The sequence below is a fragment of the Oryza sativa genome, chromosome 7 (assembly GCF_034140825.1).
Source record: "Oryza sativa Japonica Group chromosome 7, ASM3414082v1".
Taxonomy (NCBI): domain Eukaryota; kingdom Viridiplantae; phylum Streptophyta; class Magnoliopsida; order Poales; family Poaceae; genus Oryza; species Oryza sativa.
Window position 1 is genome coordinate 4,245,542 of NC_089041.1, and position 20,279 is coordinate 4,265,820.

At 37.8% G+C, this 20,279-nt stretch overlaps 3 protein-coding genes across 8 annotated transcripts; 1 reads left to right on the top strand and 2 right to left on the bottom strand.

Moving 5' to 3' along the window:
• Window positions 1–57: 57 nt before the first annotated feature.
• On the bottom strand, window positions 58–2,888 carry LOC4342557 (phosphopantetheine adenylyltransferase 1-like). 4 transcript variants are annotated; one of them, NM_001422000.1, is made up of 8 exons: window positions 2,694–2,888; window positions 2,377–2,558; window positions 2,177–2,248; window positions 2,021–2,080; window positions 1,253–1,347; window positions 946–1,015; window positions 727–841; window positions 58–536 (listed from the first exon to the last, which is right to left on the bottom strand). In NM_001422000.1, exons 2-8 carry the CDS (start codon window positions 2,518–2,520, stop codon window positions 493–495), a joined length of 600 nt encoding a protein of 199 aa, NP_001408929.1. In that variant the 5' UTR covers window positions 2,521–2,558; window positions 2,694–2,888; the 3' UTR covers window positions 58–492. The 4 variants fall into 4 exon arrangements, with proteins under 4 accessions (NP_001408929.1, NP_001408931.1, NP_001408930.1 ...); XM_066311957.1 differs by having other exon boundaries at window positions 85–554; window positions 2,694–2,857; NM_001422002.1 differs by having other exon boundaries at window positions 58–841.
• Window positions 2,889–5,933: 3,045 nt separating this feature from the next.
• Window positions 5,934–10,014, bottom strand: LOC4342558 (uncharacterized). Of its 3 annotated transcripts, none has more exons than XM_015789341.3 (4): window positions 9,894–10,014; window positions 9,426–9,609; window positions 7,471–7,811; window positions 5,934–6,962 (listed from the first exon to the last, which is right to left on the bottom strand). In XM_015789341.3, the coding sequence occupies exons 3-4, from the start codon at window positions 7,789–7,791 to the stop codon at window positions 6,195–6,197; spliced, it is 1,089 nt and encodes a 362-aa protein (XP_015644827.1). In that variant the 5' UTR covers window positions 7,792–7,811; window positions 9,426–9,609; window positions 9,894–10,014; the 3' UTR covers window positions 5,934–6,194. The 3 variants fall into 3 exon arrangements, with proteins under 3 accessions (XP_015644827.1, XP_015644828.1, XP_015644826.1); XM_015789342.3 differs by lacking the exon at window positions 9,426–9,609 and adding an exon at window positions 9,610–9,813; XM_015789340.3 differs by lacking the exon at window positions 9,426–9,609.
• A 4,246-nt stretch (window positions 10,015–14,260) lies between these two features.
• Window positions 14,261–16,277, top strand: LOC9267926 (uncharacterized). The gene is made up of 6 exons (XM_015790880.3): window positions 14,261–14,398; window positions 14,517–14,612; window positions 14,927–15,100; window positions 15,291–15,341; window positions 15,459–15,602; window positions 15,836–16,277. The coding sequence occupies exons 1-6, from the start codon at window positions 14,306–14,308 to the stop codon at window positions 16,175–16,177; spliced, it is 900 nt and encodes a 299-aa protein (XP_015646366.1). The 5' UTR covers window positions 14,261–14,305; the 3' UTR covers window positions 16,178–16,277.
• Window positions 16,278–20,279: the final 4,002 nt, after the last annotated feature.

Consider the following 20,279-nt stretch of genomic DNA (forward strand, 5'->3'; position numbering starts at 1 on the left):
AGCAGAAATCAAGCAAAGAATTATATCGCATGAGCTCTGATGAAGATATACATCACATGGGTACATCACAGAAGGGGCAGCAAATTCATTTATAATTGATTTACCATTACTCCAAAGAACGTCAAGGTGACTTCCTTTTTTACATTCACATGGCAAAGGTAGGAAATAAAAAAATGTGTAAAATTGGTTAGTGCGGAAGTTCCCAGGAGCTAAGATTGAATTTGTACAACTATATCATTCAGAGTGAAGTAATACTTTTACAGGGCCCTGGAAGCTGGGACAAGTTTCAAACATAATTCCTCAAAAAGGTAACTAAAATACCACTTTCAGATTACTTGTTGAGACTATGGAGGATCATTCAGGATTTAGTAGAGTGAATTGCAGCTTGGACTGTCTCTTGTTACCATAGTTTCACTTTGAATCCGCTTTACCTTTTGCTTCACTTTGAACCCCCTTTTTCTTCTTCTCCAGCTCTGGAAATAGCATTATCTCCTAGGTCACACCACTTCCGCGGTTCTGCAGCCGCTGCCATAATACTGGCAGTGGATATGTGCCTGAGTTTGAGGAGAAGGGCAAAAAAAAAGGGGGGGGGGTGCAAAATGAAGCAAAAGGAAATAATAGGGGTCCAAAGTGAAATTATAGTAAGAAAAGGGGTCCAAAATGCAATTCACTCGATTTTAGTATACAGCCAACCAGAATCACTTTACTCCCTAAACAGCTAAACACCTTTAGATGCTGCTCCTTCTTGCTGATTAGCTTTCTCTGCTTCAAGCTTCCTTAAAGCAGATGAACTCAATTTCTCACCCTCTGCTCCTCCGGATAGAAGATCAACAACCTCAACCTGCAATTGAGCTCATCAATATTTGGATCACTATGAAGCATATCTTGTACTTGTACCAGGTTTTTTTTAAAAAAAAATAATTCTAGGGAGTATGAACACCACACCTTCAGCAAAGGTAGTCCTTTCTCTTCTCTTTTCCTATTTACGGCAAATCCACCATTTAATGTCTCCTTACTGAACATAAGCAGCATCACTAGGTTAAATGAGGAAAAACAAAAAGGAGAAAATTTAAAGTAAGCACGAACAACTCTACATTATTTAAGCATGGCATATTTCATACATTTTTAATATAGTTCCGTAGCTGTTTGATGAATGAATTTCAATTTTGGTCAGAACACATGCATGAAGTAATAAAGGGAAAAAAATTACAGAGACTTAATATCAGATAAGAGATGATCAAATTGTCCATACCTGACAATAATGGCATCCAACTTATCATCAATAATGGATGGGCCATAAGGATCCTCAATAGGCTCCACTTGTACTACCAGTTCTGGTTTAACAGACTGCATTTTATACAAAACCAATCATGAGCTTTCAACAAACATCATAATTGAGCATCCCAGAAGCAGCAGTTTCACTTTTGGCAGCTCCTCCTAAGTATGAACATGCTTAATTGGGTATGTACTTATGTGAAACTGATAACCCTTACAAGTTTTTTTTTCTTTTTTTTGCGGGGAATAACCCTTACAAGTTAAGAAGCATGCAATTCCAAAATTCTATATTTTTCTAAAATGTAGACGACTAGGAACAGGTCTTCAGTACAAGGAAGTTATGGAACAAATTTCGCAGCAAGTTGGTCCTAAATTGCCACATAACTCTTCACCAAACCAATTCACTGTATAACTTCTTATTACTCACCTAAAGTAATGTGCCACATGAGAGAAGCTAATTCTCATGCGCGAAATCTAAGGTTTACTGAATTGTCTTTGTACCAGAATAAATTATACACCGCCTCCCAAATCAACTGAAAATTACACCTTTGATTTCCTTCATTTTTGGAAGAGAAAAGATTCATCTTGTCACAACGTCTCACAAACAGCAATAAAAAGCAGCTCAGTAACTTAATTCATGCAAACTGCTTCCACTAGTCATCACCCAATGTTCCAATCCTTTGTAGGAGTATTTACTAACAGAAACTATATACTACATAATAAAGTAGGCAAGATTATCCCCCACCTTGATGTAATCCTCCACAGCCTTCATGCGCTTTTCGACGGGCTCGATCAACTCAGCGTACTGCAGGCACACACACAGAGGGTGGAAATCAAGAACACAACCAGCAGCTAGCATCACAGCTCCAATAACCGGTGAAAAATGGTGTGTCATTTCTACCTCTTTCTTGGCGAGCATGGGGCCTGTGCAGACGCCCACCACGATCCGATCCCTCGCCAAATCCGCCGAGGCCTACACACCCAACAAATCGAAAAATTCGTTATTCCTCAAAGAGGATTAATACTAAGCTCGGTTCTTTAGGAGGAAAATAAAAATAGAAATCCTCTTCTTTTTTTTTTCTCAAGCTCGCAGCACCGCACCTTGAGGAGGCGACGGTGGCCGTCGTGGAGGCGGTCGAAGGTGCCGCCGAGGACAACCGAGCCGTACGGCGGAGCATCCTCCTCCTGACTCGGCGGCGGCGGCGCTCCGGCGAAGGTGTCACCGGCGACGGGAGGAGTGATCATTTTCTTTTCCTACTTCAATCTGTCCACCTCTGCATGCTCTGTCCGGTGGAGTAAAGGTGGTCACCGGTGAATACGGGATCAGAGAGAGGCCCGGGGAGGAGGCGGCGGCGGCGGATCCGGCAGCGGGAGGCGCCGGAGACGAGGGAGAAGGGCGGTTTTGCGGGGGAACTGACCTCGCTGGAGGAAGAAATGGATGCGGGGCGGTGGGAAGGAGGAGGCCGGCAAGGGGAGCGGCGACGGCGAGCCGACGGGGTCTCTCCGGTGATGTGGGCTGAGGTTGCCGGCGATTGGCCGGCGGCGCGAGAGGAGGAAGAGGCGAAGAGCACTTTCTACTTTTGACTTTTACCCTTTATTTCGTTTGTTTATTTGTTTCTGTTTTTTTTCTCTTGCGAGGAAAAGAGGAGAAAACGTACACGTGGACGGTCCAGATTGACTGATTGACTTCTTTAGAAAGAGAACGTATACGCACGGCTTCCAACTTCTTCTGCCGTGGACGGTCCAGATTGACTGATTGACTTTGTTTCCTAGAACTCCATCCGTCCCATTTTAAACGCAACCATAAATTTTCGCGTCCAACTTTGATCGTCCGTCTTATTTGAAATTTTTATAGTATTTTTATTGTTATTATATGATAAAACATAAATAGTACTTAATATGTAACTTATGTTTTTTAATTTTTTTAAATAAGACGGCGATTAAAATTAAGCACGAAAACTTGGACGGAGGGAGTACCACGTAGTCCAAGAATTTCTTTATTCCACATGAAATGAAATTCTTTATCTCACGCTTGGTGTTAAATTTTTTGAAGAGGAATCATATTTTTCCATCTTTTTTCTCGGTGTAGCTCTATTTTTTTTCTAATTCTTTCAGTAGTAGGTGATAAATCCTTCCACAGCGAAGCACCTGTAATAACTTCATCAATCTCAAGACATATTGGTCAATCTTTAAAAGTGCTAATAGGGATAGGTTGTAAGTGTGTGCATGGATAGCGGTGGCCGGTGGGTCTGCGCGCATATGGACACCTATATCTATATTATGTTTAGAAAAGAAAAAAGAAGAATCTCCCACCTAAACTCCGCTTGATTCTCATCTCTATAACCAAACAAGGGGTGTGTTCGCTACCAGGGGATGGGAACGGTGTACAGTGCACACGAAAAACGGGGCGGTACATTAGCACGCGATTAATTAAGTATTTATTTTTTTTAAAAAAAATAGATTAATTTGATTTTTTAAGCAACTTTTATATAAAAACTATTTAAAAAAACACACCGTTTAGCAGTTTGAAAAACGTGTGCGCGGAAAACGAGTGAGAGAGGTTAGGAAAAGTAGCATCCGAACACACCCAAGGTCATCAACTTTTCTCTTAATCTCCCAATCCCCTTTCCCAAACACGATTCTCAATCTCTATAGCAAGCACATCAACTTCCTCTAATAAACTCCTAATCCCCCTTCCTCGAAGTTGAAAAATCGAACATGAATTTTTCATCAGAAAAATAATTTGAAAATTTATTTTGAACGCATTACTATTGACGTGAAATTCGTCGCACACGAAGACATGGGAGATCCGCTTAGCTCTAGTGCAGGTCATATCAATCGGGTTTAGGGCGTGCCAGTAAGTTTGATACCACAACTGACAGAATAGATAAACAAAATTGTACCAATAAACCAATCGACCGATGTTGATATAGAGTAGTAAATACAAGATTACGGCATACATCGGGCTAGTGGTCCGATGTAAATCAGATGAAGCCAATATCTGTCAAAGCACTTATATATCGGCTAGAAAACCGATGCTAGTAAGGTACATGCAGATAAACATAAATAATGATATCAGCTCTATCCAGCTTTCCGAAGGGACGAAACCTACGAGCTATCAACTTTCGTTCGGTTACTTGATAGATCGGTCTGAACCGAGTTGAAGTTAACAAACTAAACCGATAGAAAATAGATCAGTCGTACTACGGTCGTAGATCGACTAGATGTAATATAAAGATAACTTATCGGTTAGCCCTCCAATAAAACGTAGCACAAAACCTATCAACTTAGCAAGACTTGATTATCAGCAACAATCTAGAGGATCAGACCTAACCGAGACAGTACGAGATCACATCTAATAAATAAACTATATAAACCGATAGATCTACACAAACGTGATGTATATAACAAATCAATTTAAAACAACGTACGCTTAGAGAAATATCAACTTATCCAGAATATCAGACCTATCCGAGAAAGTCATAATTAAGCTGATACGACTGTAAATAGCGATGCAGTTAAAGATAGAATTAATATATCTAATATGCAACGCTTGCATCAACTTGGATAGACTATCAGACTTAATCAAGAAAGTTCTAGCCACACCGATACAGGCGAAGTTGATAGAACTTACTTCCTCACTGGAGATCGAACTTAACCGATGTAGCCCTACTCGAAACTAAGAACTCGTTGGAATAAGGGTGGCAATGCATTGAAAGTATTTGTATTGATATGTGGAGATAGACTAAAAAAACCCGGGTGTACATATTTATACTCTCAGGTTGATACTAGTCCTGATCGAATACGATCATGCTTAATTAATTGATAGAATTAAACTGCCATGCCATGGTTTCACGATTCCTTCATGAACTCGGTCTCTTCTAGATAGGCTTCTCTCAGCTGATCGACTTTTTTGGTGTTAACAATTACACATAGGCCCTCTAAACTTCGCCGAAGCTCACATGCAAAATTTGAACTTCAGGATATGTGGATACGTCTACTCTCTCTCTCAAAGGAAGCCCTCAATCTTTTTGTCATGAATAGTGACAATAACAATGACAATGGACCACCACTTGATAGTTGAACACAAAATCCAAACATTTTTTTTCTCATTGAGAGGGAGAGAAAAGGACACAAGCATATATGTTTTCAGCCTTCAGTGCACTGTCACTTGCAGTTCCTTTTTTTAATTCTGTCACTCTTTTAAATTCTGTCACTTGCAGCCCACAACTCTCTTATAAAGACAAAACTGATGTTTATCCATTGTTCAGATAAGAGTATCTGTGTACTGATTATTGCCTTTGTGGAGTCATTTTATACCTGTGGCTGAAAAGACCATACATATGGCAATGAAATTCTGTACATTCTCTATCATCCAAGAAATTTTCATCTTCCAGGTAGGTTCTAGATCAGATTTTAATCTGTCAAGATTTTTCATCAGGTACATATATGAAACATAACTATCACTAGAATCACCAAGTACAGCCATGGACAGAGTAATAAACAAGTGAAGAGTGTATGCACCTCTTGTACCAAATATTCAGATCTGGACAAATAACACAATGGACCAGTATTCAAGTAGGATAATTTCGCGGTAGCTTTTCATTGTCCTGAAAGTAAAACCATAATTTTGCTGTAGCTTTTCATGCTCCTGGAAGTAAAAACCATCAAATTCTCATTTACTTCTAACAACAAAAGTTTGGTGAAATACAATAAACTACCAGTAAAATTTCCACAACTGTTTTTATATTTACAACACCATCAAAGGTGGAAAAAGGAGGAAGTAAGCTCCAGAGATATCTACAAGATGGAGACGAAGAGATACACCGAGCTCAGAACAGCACACTGTTCTTGCGAAAACCGTTAGATGTATAGCCTTCAGTTCTCAACTTATCTGATATTGGAGAAGATTCAATGGTTCAAGAAGATAATAGGTGTCTCAACTGAAGCAAGTGTTCCTCATTTGTGATGTTAAGCGAAAGGCGCAGATTTGTCAGAAGTGACTCTTGCTCCCATGTCAGTGGTCCCAATGCATAGAAAGCTCTCACTGTTGATTGATATGCTTGTAGCTCCAGCTCATGGACATCCATTTTGAAATCACAGCCATGGACATTGTCACTCTCCTGCCTAAGCATGGATGGACATGAAGACATGGCATCATCAGGGAAGCTGTTCCTGACTCCGACAGATTGTGTGTCAGTGTTCATAGAGTGTTCTGAGAAATTCACACTACAACTAGCCACAGAACACTCGTTTTCTTCTCTAACTTGAAGAGGCATTTGGGATGGAGGACGAACTATGCTGTCTGGTTTTCTCTTTGTTAAGTTGTTCTTGGCAAGATCATTGTATCTTTCACTAGAAGGTCTACAAAAGAGATCTCTGTGGATGTCATTCTTTGCAGACACTTTCAGAGGCTGTGGTTTCCTGGTTTGCCGATGAACTTCATGTGCATCTACTCTCCTTTTCTTGCTTGCTCCTGGAATTGAATCATCTGGTGGCATCCTAGTCAGTTCTAATTTTTTCTTCACATTTCTTGCACTAGAGGAAGGACAGAGATTGATCGCTTTGTGCCTCTTAGTGATGTGATCATTAGCTTCATTGGAGTGATGATCATCTTCCATCACCATTTTTGAGTGATGAAATGTTTGATCAACATGTTGGGTCTGTTTTTCACTCTGCTTTCTGACCTGAAAAGGGGGCAATGACTTTTTAATTACCATGTCAATGAAATGCTTGCTGAAAAACCTGAGTGAAACTAGAGAGGTGAACAAAATTTCAGTCATTTCACAAAATTTGCAATAATTACACCCAACTAGTAATGAAATATAGTACTTGAGCATGCCATGTCATACTACTGATGTCAAATAAATTCGTCTGCTGTCGTATCAATCTTGTAGCCAAATGCTTATTGGAAACAAATCACACTAGCGGAAGCAATAACAAGCTTTACAGATTTTCAATAAAGAATCTAAATCATCAGTTGAAGTTCAAATACACTCAATGGAGTCTTTTGCAAATTCGACAAACATACTAACATAATCTCTTCCTAAGAAGTCCAAAGAATCCACTAATAATCATATATGCACTACTACAAAGCACAAACATGGAAGAACATGAGCTAACCACACAACGAATTGAAGTACTGAAACGACTAGCTACTGTAATAAAGAGTAACGCGTGGGAATCAGTACTCACTTTGTCTATTACAGCTGACTGCTTGCCATGATAGGCATGTGGAAACCTCAAGCAAGATATGTGGAATTCTCTCATTTGCATGCAACCTGTTACCCTGATGACGAAATAGTCATCCTTCAGCACCTTTGCGATCTTCCCAAGCCTCCACGAATTACGATCCAAAACCTCAGTTATGTCACCAAGAACCCATCTGCCTTTTCTCATACCAACTGGCCGATGCGTCCTAACATCATCCTTCTTCACTGCAGGCATCCCTTCAGCAGCAAAGTTTAGATTGCTATCCCTAAAGTTATGTAGCGTTGTACCTTTTAGTTTCATCATCTCTCACTAAGAACCTGACCCTGCTTACAAAAGGCAGACCATTAGGAAAGTAAAAGTAAGCACTTGCACTACTGAAAGAATAACAAAACATGAATGGATAAGAAAACAAAGATGTCATTTTGTCAAAGTATATATAACTGTATTTCTAGGTAAAGCATACAAGTGGGATAAAGACACTGTCATTGATTAAATCACTCCAAAGATCTGCTAAATTTTATTTAAAGAAGAAATCTAGGAGACCTTACAGTCACCGAATAAAAGAACTACCCTGGAGGTATAGTGCTGAGTCCAATCAGATTAGTTTGCAAGGTACCCCACTAACTTGTAACATCATTTGTTGAGGCCATAGAACAACGACGGAAGCAACGCAGCGCTCATTGAATCAGGCAACACAATATAGAACAAAAGGTATGGGTGCACAGTTCTAGCATCTTGATGTGAAAGTACGCAAGTAAATTGACCAAACTCCAACAAAATGCACCAGATTCTCAGTTGGGGTTGTGTTAAACATTCAAGAGTTGACATGAACTACAAAAGTATTTCATTAAGTATGGTTCGTGGACAACTGGTACACTATCAGAAGCAAGATATTGTCCCTTATTCGGAGATGCGTTCACAAAACTACTTAATGAACAGAGCAAATCCAGAATGAACAATATCAGAATCTGGACCGACTTCTTTTTCCCTTCCATTTTTAGCAATCAAACGGAATCGGACCAACTTCTACAGCTCAAAGTTGGAAGCTGAACAAAGGGGGAGCAGATGACTAAACTGCAGGACTGTCACTTATGCATCATTTAAGCTTCACAAGTCCAGGACTCCAGGTACAATCTATACTATAAGAGCTTCCAGTTTCCATGCTCTGAGCAGCCATGGCTTGTTTCCTTAGTACAAAAGGAGGCCTAAGAAAAGCCCCTAAATCAACTAGACATTCTACCTAAGCCGTTAATTAACCGTGTGAAAGGATTCACTCCCTATGACCCTATCTACTGCATTTTAACCAAAATTACCTAGACCATGATTCAGACAAATCGGCTATCCTTCTGAATTCTGATTTTGAGCCAAGAACTAGGAACATCTTATGATATCCGGAAGTACATTCATGGAAGAATCCCCAGAAAATGGTAGTAACTTTTTTCCTAGGAAAAGTCAAACCTCTTCTAATCTTTTTTTTTCTGAAACTGAAAACCTCTTCTTATCTGTCAGATGGGGTAGACCAATCAACCAATCTGGATCAGATGGCACACAACTTCACCTAAAAAGCATCCCTTGATTCCATAACATTGAAAAGCCCAATCAAGATTTCAAGGAGCAATAATAGTACAGTACAGCAGCTCAGATCGGAACCATGTACTCAAAGATCTAATTTGGACCACACTAAATATGCAAAAACAGGAGCTTTAACGTAAGAATCAATTAAAAAACTAGTTGGATTGATTGAATCTGTGATCCCAAAATTTGTAGCAGCGAAGTACAAATTTCATCTCAGCCCAATTTCCCTTGTAAAATACTAAGCTTCAGAGTGGAAAGAAATCAGGGCAGATTTTGATCCTTTTTTGAAACTAAGGGCAGAGTTCTAGACTATGAATAACAAAACATTAGGATCTTAGTACACCCAAAAACTCCTTTTTTACCTCAGTTTGGTGAAAAACCAAATCAGAAGGCATCATCGAGTTGGAATCACGAACAACAGCAGCTCAAGTCGGAATCACCAACACAAGAAACTCCAAGATGGGATTTTTAACGCGCAATCTAGGCCAAAATGTAAGAGTTGGAGTACAAGAAATCCAAAGAAACCAGCATCAAACCACTCCTCACCTGCAACAAGAAGCCAACCAACGGATAAACTCGCCTCGCCGATCCAAGATTCTCAAAATGAAAACAGTTTTCCCCTCTCCAGATTAAACAAGCAACTCCTAAATCGGGATTAACCCCCAACTCGTCTGTTCCTCCAATCCAATTCACGCAAGAAACAGAAAGAAATAAAGAAGCTAGCAAAAAATTTCGCCACCTCCAAACGCCCTAAAATAGAAACCCAACCCAAAAATTATGCGAAAAAGAAAAAAGAAGATCAGAAATTTGGTGCATCGAAGGTGACCAACCTCGAGAGGAGATGGGAGGATTAATCCGGCGGCCAGGAAGAAATCGGAGCGCCTAATTCCGTGCCTAACCGTAGGAGAAAACGGTGTGCTGGCTTTGCCCTGTGGATTGGCTGTTTCTTTCAGTTCTTGCTTTCCTGTTCCTTGCGTTTTTGTCATGGGAATTATTGTTTTTTTCTTTTTAAACATTTCCGATGTGTTTGTAAAGTATATAAAAAATTTTATCACTGGTAATTGTAATTTCTGAAAAAGATTGATCTGATGGTACCATGGTAATGTTCACGCTTCTGCTAAATTGATTATATATATTTTTTATTTTTTTTGTCTTTTGTTTGGGAGACGAGAGCAAGTGAATATAGTTTTGTGTCACTCCTTGGTCTCTCCCCCTGCCTTATTTGATTGTTCATATCTCCTTATTTTTATTTTATTTTTTTGCATAAAAAAAGAGAAAAAAGCTAAGTTCCATGAAGATATAATTATACTTTTTGGGTGAGGAAACCCGGGCAAATATTTATGGATCTATTCTCAAAAGATTATGAGTAACCATTTGGCTACTCTTTTGTAGCTATAAAAATTGATACGAAGATTTGTGGCTGACCTATCTTCTTGCAAGGCTCATATGTTCATGGAATTCTATATTAAGATTTATAATAAAATAGATAAAAAATACATATTGATTGTCCTAAACTGCTAATTTCTTATTTGTTCTGTCATAAAATATAGCAACGTAGAACTGGATGAAACACATTCTAGTACAGCGAATCTGGATATATACTAGTCACTAATATCATTATTATTATATATGTGTGCTTAGCAGTTATATTAAGAATTAGATTAGGATTAGGATTGTGTCAATGTTCCATAAGAGACTTCGAATCCTATACGAATCTCAATTTTGCAGTTATACCAATTTATACCCTCCCCTCCGTGGGAGAATGTTCCTCTATAGCAACCTGTACACCTGTGGGTAGACGTACGTTTCTTGGCGAAAGTAGCGCCGCCGTCGTTGCAGCCGCCATCGCCGCGGAGCAGATCGATCTACTGGCAGCGTTCGGACTGATGGTTGCAGACTCATTTCCATTGACATCGTCGACTAATGCTGCTGATCCGTCGCATGTCACGCCGCCACCAAGACCCACCGCTGCTACTGAGCAGATTGATTTGTTTCTGAATCTAGGAAAGATGGCTCCTACTACGCTGCCGCACCTCTATCCACGATGAAGTTCATCGCCTCTCCGACGTATACCACGTCGCCGCCACCGCCTCCGTAGTCGGATAGACCCACGATTTCCTAGTCATCGGATATCAACCATCATCAGGGCCAAGAGAACCGAGGTGACTCCAGCGAGCACCTTCGTCTCGGCGAGGGAGGCCACCATGGTGGCCGCCCTGGGCCGGGACACGGCTATATATGGAAGTGGACACCGTGGTGTCTATGGCTTCCATAGGCATTATCGTGACGGTTGGAGAGGTGATCACCATGGTGGGCATGGACAGGAACACATCATCTCTCACATTGGTTTCCTCCCGCCGCTGCCGCCACCACATTATCCTTTGTCGGAGTTTCTGCCGCCGCCGTACTTCGGCGCATACCATGAACCAACTATCGGATACGCACCCCACAGCGAATACTATGGATCAATGGTCAGCCATGCACACCCAGGTATGTGAGATAAGGAACACATCCTCTACCTTAAAAGATAGGTGACTGAGTCGCTTACATGTGAGACCACTCTACTATAGGATCACATGTCAGTGACTCAAAGTCATGTGACCTAATAGCAGAGGATCCAATTTGGTTAGATATACTAAAAGTTAAGTTTGGTGAATTGTTATTTAAAAAAATATATATTGATATTCAGTTATACATACCCTATATGGGACACACCATAAGTTTGGTGCATTCTTTCTTTTATTTATTTATACTGATTTTCTTTGTTATATGTAGGAGAAGTTTGGTGTATTTTTTTTTAAAAAAAATTATACTGACTTTCTTTGTGATATGCAGGATTTGCCTCTCCAGATTAAACAAGCAACTTCTAGATTGGGATTAAGCCCCAACTCATCTGTTCGTCCAATCCAATTCACGCAAGAAATCTATACCTACTTAAAAAATACTTAAGGCTTCCGATCGTCCGCTTCGTCCGTCGTCGTCGTTTGAGTCTGAGCCCGTCTTTAAAAAAAATCCCCTTGCAGATCAGCCGATTGCTCCCAACCCCTTTGCCCCCAATTCCCAAAATACATGAATGACAAAATCACTCAATTGCAATCCCAAATCCAAACCAAGAATCCCCACAAAATCAACATCCCAAATCAAAAATAAAATCCAAACCCTAACCCTAGCCGTCTCCCGGAGCAGCCCTCCTCGTGGTCGCCATCGTCGCCGTCGTCGTCACCGCCTTCCACCGTGAATTATCACTGGTAATTGTAATTTCTGAAAAAGATTGATCTGATGGTATCATGGTAATGCTCATGCTTCTGCTAAATTGATTTGTTTGTTTATCTTTTGTTTTGTTTTATTTTTTAATTTTTTTTTGTCTTTTGTTTGAGAGACAAGAGGAAGTGAATACAGTCTGTGTGTCACTCCTTGGTCTCTCTCCCCCTGCCTTATTCGGTCGTTCATATCTCCTTATTTTTATTTTTTGGCAGAAAAAAAGAGAAATAAGTTAAGTTCCATGAAGATATAATTATACCTTTTGGGTGAGGAAACCCGGGCAAATATTCATGGATTTGTTCTCAAAAGATTATGAGTAACCATTTGGCTACTTTTTTTATAGTTATGAAAATTGATATGAAGACTTGTGGTTGACCTATCTTAGTTCTTGCAAGGCTCATATGTTCAAGGTATTCTATATTAAGATTTGTAATAAAATACATAAAAAAATACACATTACTTGTGCTAGTCTGCTAATTTCTTACTTCCTCCATCCCAAATATAGCAACGAAGGACTAGATGTGATATATTATAGTACAACGAATCTGGATATATCTGTCCAAATTCGAATATTGATATATATATATATATATATATATATATATATATATATATATATATATATATATATATATATATATATATATATATATATATATATATATATATATATATATATATATATATATATATATATATATATATATATATATATATGTATGTATGTCCAAATTCATTGTATTAGGATGAGTCACACCCAGTCATAGGTTGCTATATTTTGAACCGAGAGTACAAATTAGTACTTTCTCCATCCTAAAAATTTTAGTACTAATTAGTACTAAATATATCCTAATTACTACTTCCTTCATATTCTTATAAGTTATATCAAATATGATATTATTTGATACTATGTTGCTATATTTCAGGACGGATAGAGTATTTGATTTATTGGAAAAGCCAAAAACAAAATTATACCAAATGGCCATAGATTTTATCCCTTTGCAAGCCAAAGCGAGCTGAGTTTATCCATGTCATGATAACTTTGCTGAGTTGGAGATGATGTGTTCTATACGGTCTTCTACGGTTGCACGTGCATACACACTTATTTGTCGTATTTTAGGACATACACTAGAGCAAAGCATATCTTTCGAATGTTCGTGTGTTTTATCAGATTTAGCATCAACAGTTATCTACAAGATTTTTTTTATATAAAATTACGTCTTTTACAATATTAATTTAAAGAAAAATACTTACAGTGCATGCGTAAGACTAATCGATCCAATGGGGTCATGCGCTCATTTATATTGATATTATTTTATTGTACCTGTTTTGGTATTAGAGTTTACTTATTCCAAATCTAGCCAAATGTGGGGCCTCCGTTCTGATAAAGTAAATGTAATGCACCTGGGTGTTTCCTAACATCCTGATCATTGGTAGTATAAATTTTACAATATTATTTTTTTTTTCAAAAGAAGATTCAACTCCAATAATAAAATTTTAGGGTTAATATGTTAGTATAAATTTCATGATTTTGAAATATATCATTACTATTCAACTATTTGAAACCATGTCATTATACCCCTTCACTTTTTTTTTTAATTTTCAGTACCAAATTGCAGCTGTCTTCTTATTTTATCCCCTTCTTCCTTCCTAGTCTATTTTCTATAAATGTACTGTAATAAATAAATAAATAAATAATATATATATATATATATATATATATATATATATATATATATATATATATATATATATATATATATATATATATATATATATATATATATATATATATATATATCTTCATTAATGTTCATTGAATTAAAGATTTGGTTTTGTTTTCTCATTGAATTTGAAGATTTCGTTCAGATTTCGGATTTAATAAGTTGAAGATCTTTCTGACTCATCTATATAAAGCGGATGAAACAGGCTAGCAAAAGACACACAAAACACGATACCTCTTCCCTTCCCCACTTCTAACATGGAGAACGTTTTTACTCAATCTGCACTACTCTGTGTGTTGTTTCTTAGTAGTTCAATAGTTGGAGGTTGCTCTCCTACAATGGAAGAAGAGGTACTTCTCTTGAGCTATATATATTGTTATAATTCAAATTCGATTTTATTCAACTGAAACATAGAAGTAATAGCTAGTCTATATTGATTTGTTCCCCTTTTCCCAAACAATTAACCAGGTCCAAAAGAATTGGCGAACATTGATGGCCCCTCTACTTCATGTGAATTTCTCTTCATCGGATCATATATCAACTCAAGCTGACCCAGTATATTATGTGAGTGTCATATACTCCTTCCGTCCAAATATAAAACATAGTTAGAAATTTGTTCCAAAATAATGCAACTCATATCTTCTTACCTATCATCGATGAATAAATCGATAAATTTCTTTCAATATCCCATCACCGTACCTACTAATATAACTTTCCTATTAATTTGGGGCATTTTGGTTCTTTGTCTCCTTTCTTAACTCCACCATAGGAAGCTAAAATTTGAGTTTTTTTGGGGAGTATGTTTTTTTTCCCTAGATCTAAAAGATGCACTTGTACTCATGATCATGATTTTCATGACCAAATACGTACTTTGGCAGTTTGCAGCATATGGATCGATTCCTTCAGACGACGCTATCAAGTATTACGGATTAGAGGCCACCATGGACATTTATGGCTTTAATCTAGAGCATGGACAACAAACCGGAGGTTTCATTTGGATTTACAATACGGATGAAGCATCTGCCGTGAATAAAGTTATAGCTGGATGGAATGTAAGTTAAACTTATCTGCTTGATTTGGAATTGTAATTTCAAGCCTACATTAGCTTAGCTGGTTGATGCTCAACAGGTTCATGAGCTTCTCACTGTCAATCGAAGATGTGTCACTAAACAAGTTACTTTGATTAATCATTTGCTCCATGTCTTTTAGTTTTAACATTTAGTTGTATTGTACCTCATACAGGTTGAGCCTGAATCGTACAATGATTCACAGACGCACTTCAGTACTTGGTTTGTAAGTTTCTTCATAAACACTGCAGTTTCCTATCCATCAATTTTTATTTTTATTTTTTTTGCCATAATAAAGATTTTGTATTTATTATGTCATAACTCATTCTCCAATTAATGCCAGATTGAAGGTTCTAATGTTTGTCCTGATATGCGTTGTCCTGGATTCGAAAGTGTATTTAGCTCAGAAATCGTTCCTGGAATGGTGATTAGCCCTGTTTCCACCACCTCTGGCAAGAAACAATACATTACAGTCAGAGTATCCAAGGTTTAATTATTGTCTAATTAATAACAGAACAATCTTACATTCCTTTTTTTTATCCCTTCATATATAAAATGGAAATAGTATAATGAATCTGGACATACCCATGTCTAGCACAACGAATCTAGATATACCTATGTCCGGATTCGTTATACTAGGATATGTCACATTCCATGCTGGTTGAGATATTTTAGCACGGAGGGAGTATGCGTCATGACACTATATTTTGATGATTTCAGGATCAAAATTCCGGTGATTGGCAAATCTACTATGGCTTTAATGGGGATGCCAAGCTTGCAGGTTACTATCCAAGATCTCTGTTTACAAGCTTGTCAGATAAACCAGTGACAATATTGTTTGGTGGCTATGCCTTGAGAAAGGATCAAAAGCCAAGTCCTCCAATGGGCAGCGGGAATGCCCCGTTTAAAAACGCCGCATCATTTCGTAGTATCAAGTTTTTTGATGCCGGTGGCAACGCCCATCCAATCGATTTTCGTCTCGGATTTATATCAAATTGTTACACTATTTCTGTTATTGAAAATGATGGGTTCTTTTATGGGGGACCTGGCAATATTTGCTAGTAGTTTGTAATCGAGCTTCAACTTAGTGTAATGAATATCCTGGGGACTGCACCCACAGAGAAATTGAGCTTCAATAGAGTTCATCACAACTGTTGTGCCACTCTTAGTTGATAAGTATTTAGCCTCATCGTTTGACGTATTGGAGGAAAAAACGAAATGGCATATTTGCAAATGAAAAATAATTTGTGAATAAAACTTTTATATACATGTTCTTAACGATCTAAGAGTAAAGACTGAAAAATAAACTATGGAATGAAAAAAAAAACTCAAAATCAGCTCCAAATTCCAAATTTAAGATTAAAAAATTAAATTTTGGCTGATAAGCATAAGTGGAAAGATCAAGATACAAGATTCTAATATACTCCCTCCATTTCGAAAATATAAGCAGATAAGGAGAGGAAAGGGAAAAAGAAAAAGAAGCCGAAGAGGAATTACATATGCGTCATGGTTCCTTGCTTTTAGTTTCACTTTCACTTTTACCCAGGGTATTTACATACTCACTCCGATTTGATAATTCATGTCATATAGACAGCGACACATTCTCCAAAACCTATCTTTGAATATAATTTTCTATTATAATATAAAAACCTTAATAAGTACTCCCTCTATTTTATATTATAAGTTGTTTAACTTTTTTCTTAGTCAAACTTCTTAGAGTTTGACCAAGTTTGTAGAAAAATATACTAATATTTTTAATATAAAACAAATATATTATTAAAATATATTCAATGTTCAATTTAATGAAACTAATTTGGTGTTATAGATGTTGCTAATTTTTTTATAAATGTGGTCAAACCTAAAGAACTTTAACTAAGAAAAATTAAACGACTTATAATATAAAACGGAGGGAGTATCTAATTTAATTTGATTTTTTAAGTCTCATCTACACATGTTGTCCCAGTGCCTTAAAATTAATATTTCAAAAGTTGCTAATTGTCAAAGTTATAAAAGTTTGACATCACCCTTATAAAAGAATGATAGGAATTATAAAAACAAAAGGAGTATGTGACATTATCTTTCGGATACTTTCATCGTAAGTGATCCCTCGGAGTGGATACTTTCATCAGAAGTGATCTCTCAAAAAGAGAGAAGAGGAGGTGTACACTTGGCATGGTTGCATAAGGTAAAATTCATATCTTGCCTTTTGCTTGGTCGAGCTAGCTAGCCCATGTCAAGCCAGCTCGTATCACACCGTAGAAAATTAAACCCTACTGTCACATAGATTATGAGAAAATATATATAGAGAGCTATAGAAATATAGAATCTAGAAAATAAATAAAAACCATATTTTTTTTTATAGATTCTCACAAGCTATTTCTCATAATCCATAGTTTCCTAAACAATACCAAAACATCTAGGTACTTCAACGCGCAATATATATGCAAAGGAAACTACTCCTTCGTGATGATTAAAAAAAAATAGGGTCATCGAGGCCAATGTCATGGGCTCACGGCGACATTAGGATGGAGTGCCGCCGCAACCTTCTTCCGGCCCTACGCAAGGAGGCAGGTGCCACTGTCGCCGTCGTCCGCCTTAACCTCGAGAAGCAATTTCCTCCTTCTGCCTCTACCCCGGGAGGCTGCCGTCATCATCGACTTGGATGCCGGGAGGCCACCATCACCATCCACCTCAACTTCGTGAGGCCGTAGCCGTCGTCTGCCCCCAGGAGGCACCCACCACTGCCCCCATCTACTAACTCCAAAGAGAACACCGCCGTCGGCTGCTTCTAGCATTTCAGGTGCCTACTACTCCTATGTATCTTTTTAGTTCATATATTGGTTACTTAAGGACAGTGGCGGATCCAAGAAGATATAATTAGATAAAGCTATAGCTTCCCTTCAAATGCATATATGATAAAAAAAATTTAGTCGAGGCTTCGTAGGGCTCCCATGGTCCTATTGCAAGTACTCTATCTGGAATGGTCGGAGCCATTGTATTTTTTTTGAACCTGGAACGGTAGCATGCATGACATGTGACTTGTATAAGAACACTAGCTATCAGGTGCTAATGAAATATTTTACTCTAAACTTTATGTCATTCCTATGCTTGTGAATAGCGACAGACAATCAGGTATGAGATATGTGCCATTCACTTGGAAAAAAAATATATATGACATTTTACATTCAAACATCAAACATTATATTGATCAAACAATTAATATACTAGCTGAGCTCGTTTGGCCCCTTTTCGAATTACTATAATGTAACCATACATTGCTGATGAGCATACCTGTTTTTCATCGTACCGCCAACAATTACCTGAATTTTGTTCGATCGGATAGTACCAGTAAATTACTTTTACTCCATCCATCAAATCAGAAAGATGACAAGGAATCTCATATAGGAAGCGTACATGAACATATATAAGACCATGATCCCAAATAAAAATAAGCCAGGGAAAGAAATATTTTTATTTGGGATATTTTTACTTATCTTTAAATAAAAATAAGTTGGACATATAAAAGGTTCAACGAAAGAAATATTGATTTAAAGATAGGTAAACATATTCAATGTGCAACTTATGTAGAATCTGAACATTCCAACTAAATCTAGAAGTACGACACAGTCAAACGAACGAAAGCTTCACACAATACTTAGGGTGTGGTGTGTTTGAGAGCAGTGGAAAGGAGAAGATTGAGAAGACAAGTAAAACGAGATAAGTCATTAGCATATGATTAGTTGAATGTTAATTATTTTAAACCAAAAAATAGATTAATATGATTTTCTAAAGTAACTTTGCTATAGAATGTTTTTTCAAATAACACACTATTAAAGTTCAGGAAATGTGCGCATGAAAAACTACACAATTTTCTTCTTTGTTTTGGCTAAAGCAGCCATGCGTCAAGCACGGCGTGGATGTGGATCACAGGATCGTGGGAATAATTAACTATTTACCACTCTTACAAATGGTCATAGAGGATTTGTCACTATACCCACATATCATAGATACATGAGGACCCATATGTTATAGACAACAAGTGGCAAATCCTTAATTACCATATTTAGAAGTAGCAAATAGTTAAATGGCCCATTCTCTTTTTTTTTTCATCTCCTTCGATACATGGAATGTGCTTGCTATTGAGAGAATCTGTTTAATGAGAAGACGAACCACATCGCCACTGAGCCGTACCAGAGTATGGACGCTGTTTGCGAGGCACATCCACACATCGGCGCTAATCTCCACAGCGTCCATCCTAGTTTCGTGAATCTAATCTATGATTTACAATTTATTTAACTAAACAATTATTAATTACCGTATATAAAAAAATCAGGAGAATATCACAGTTCCAAAATGGAGCTTAAACATTGGCATCCTTAATATCCATGCTTCCTTCTGAATCATTCTCTAAATTCGTAAATGCCACCAAACAAGATATAGGGCCTTTCGGCTAGCACTACAAGATGCCAGCACGGTTCGAGCCTCACTTCTGGGTCTGTTCGGTGGCACTGGCTGCAGCAGCTGCGCAGCAGCATCAGCTACAGTGGCTGCAGCAGCCAGCCAACAGCTGTTGTACCCTGTAGGGCTTGTAGGGGAGTAGTTTTTTCTGTAGGGGCTACAGCAGTTTCTACAGTCGAACAGCTGGGCTGTGCAGCACAGCCCAAACAGCTGTGAAAATGGGCTACCGAACAAGCCCTCTCTCACTACGAGAGATCAGAAGGAGCGTGTTTAACGTTCAAAAACACACAAGATCTTTCCCATGTGTGATAATGTCTTAACAAATTCTGATCGAGAGCCCCTCCTCACATATCAAGTGTTTTTTTTGCACACTCTATCAGCACTTAAGTATTAGTTTCCTATGATCACCTACTTGTATTTCATACTTTTAAATAGACTAGAAAAAATGTCTATGCGTTGCAACGGGTAAAGACTATTTTAATCTTATTATTGTTATATGTTTTAGTTAAGATAAAATCTCCTGTGGGAACTTATTTGGTTATATATATTTTTTAAGAAAATCGTGAGCTGCAATTAGGAGTCCGATCGTCTCAACTTAGCATGCAAGTTTTTTAAAGAGAATTATTGTACGATTCCTTTTATATTTACTAAAGCAAACGAACTTAAAACCTACATATTTCTAAAAGCGAACAAACTTAAAAACCGA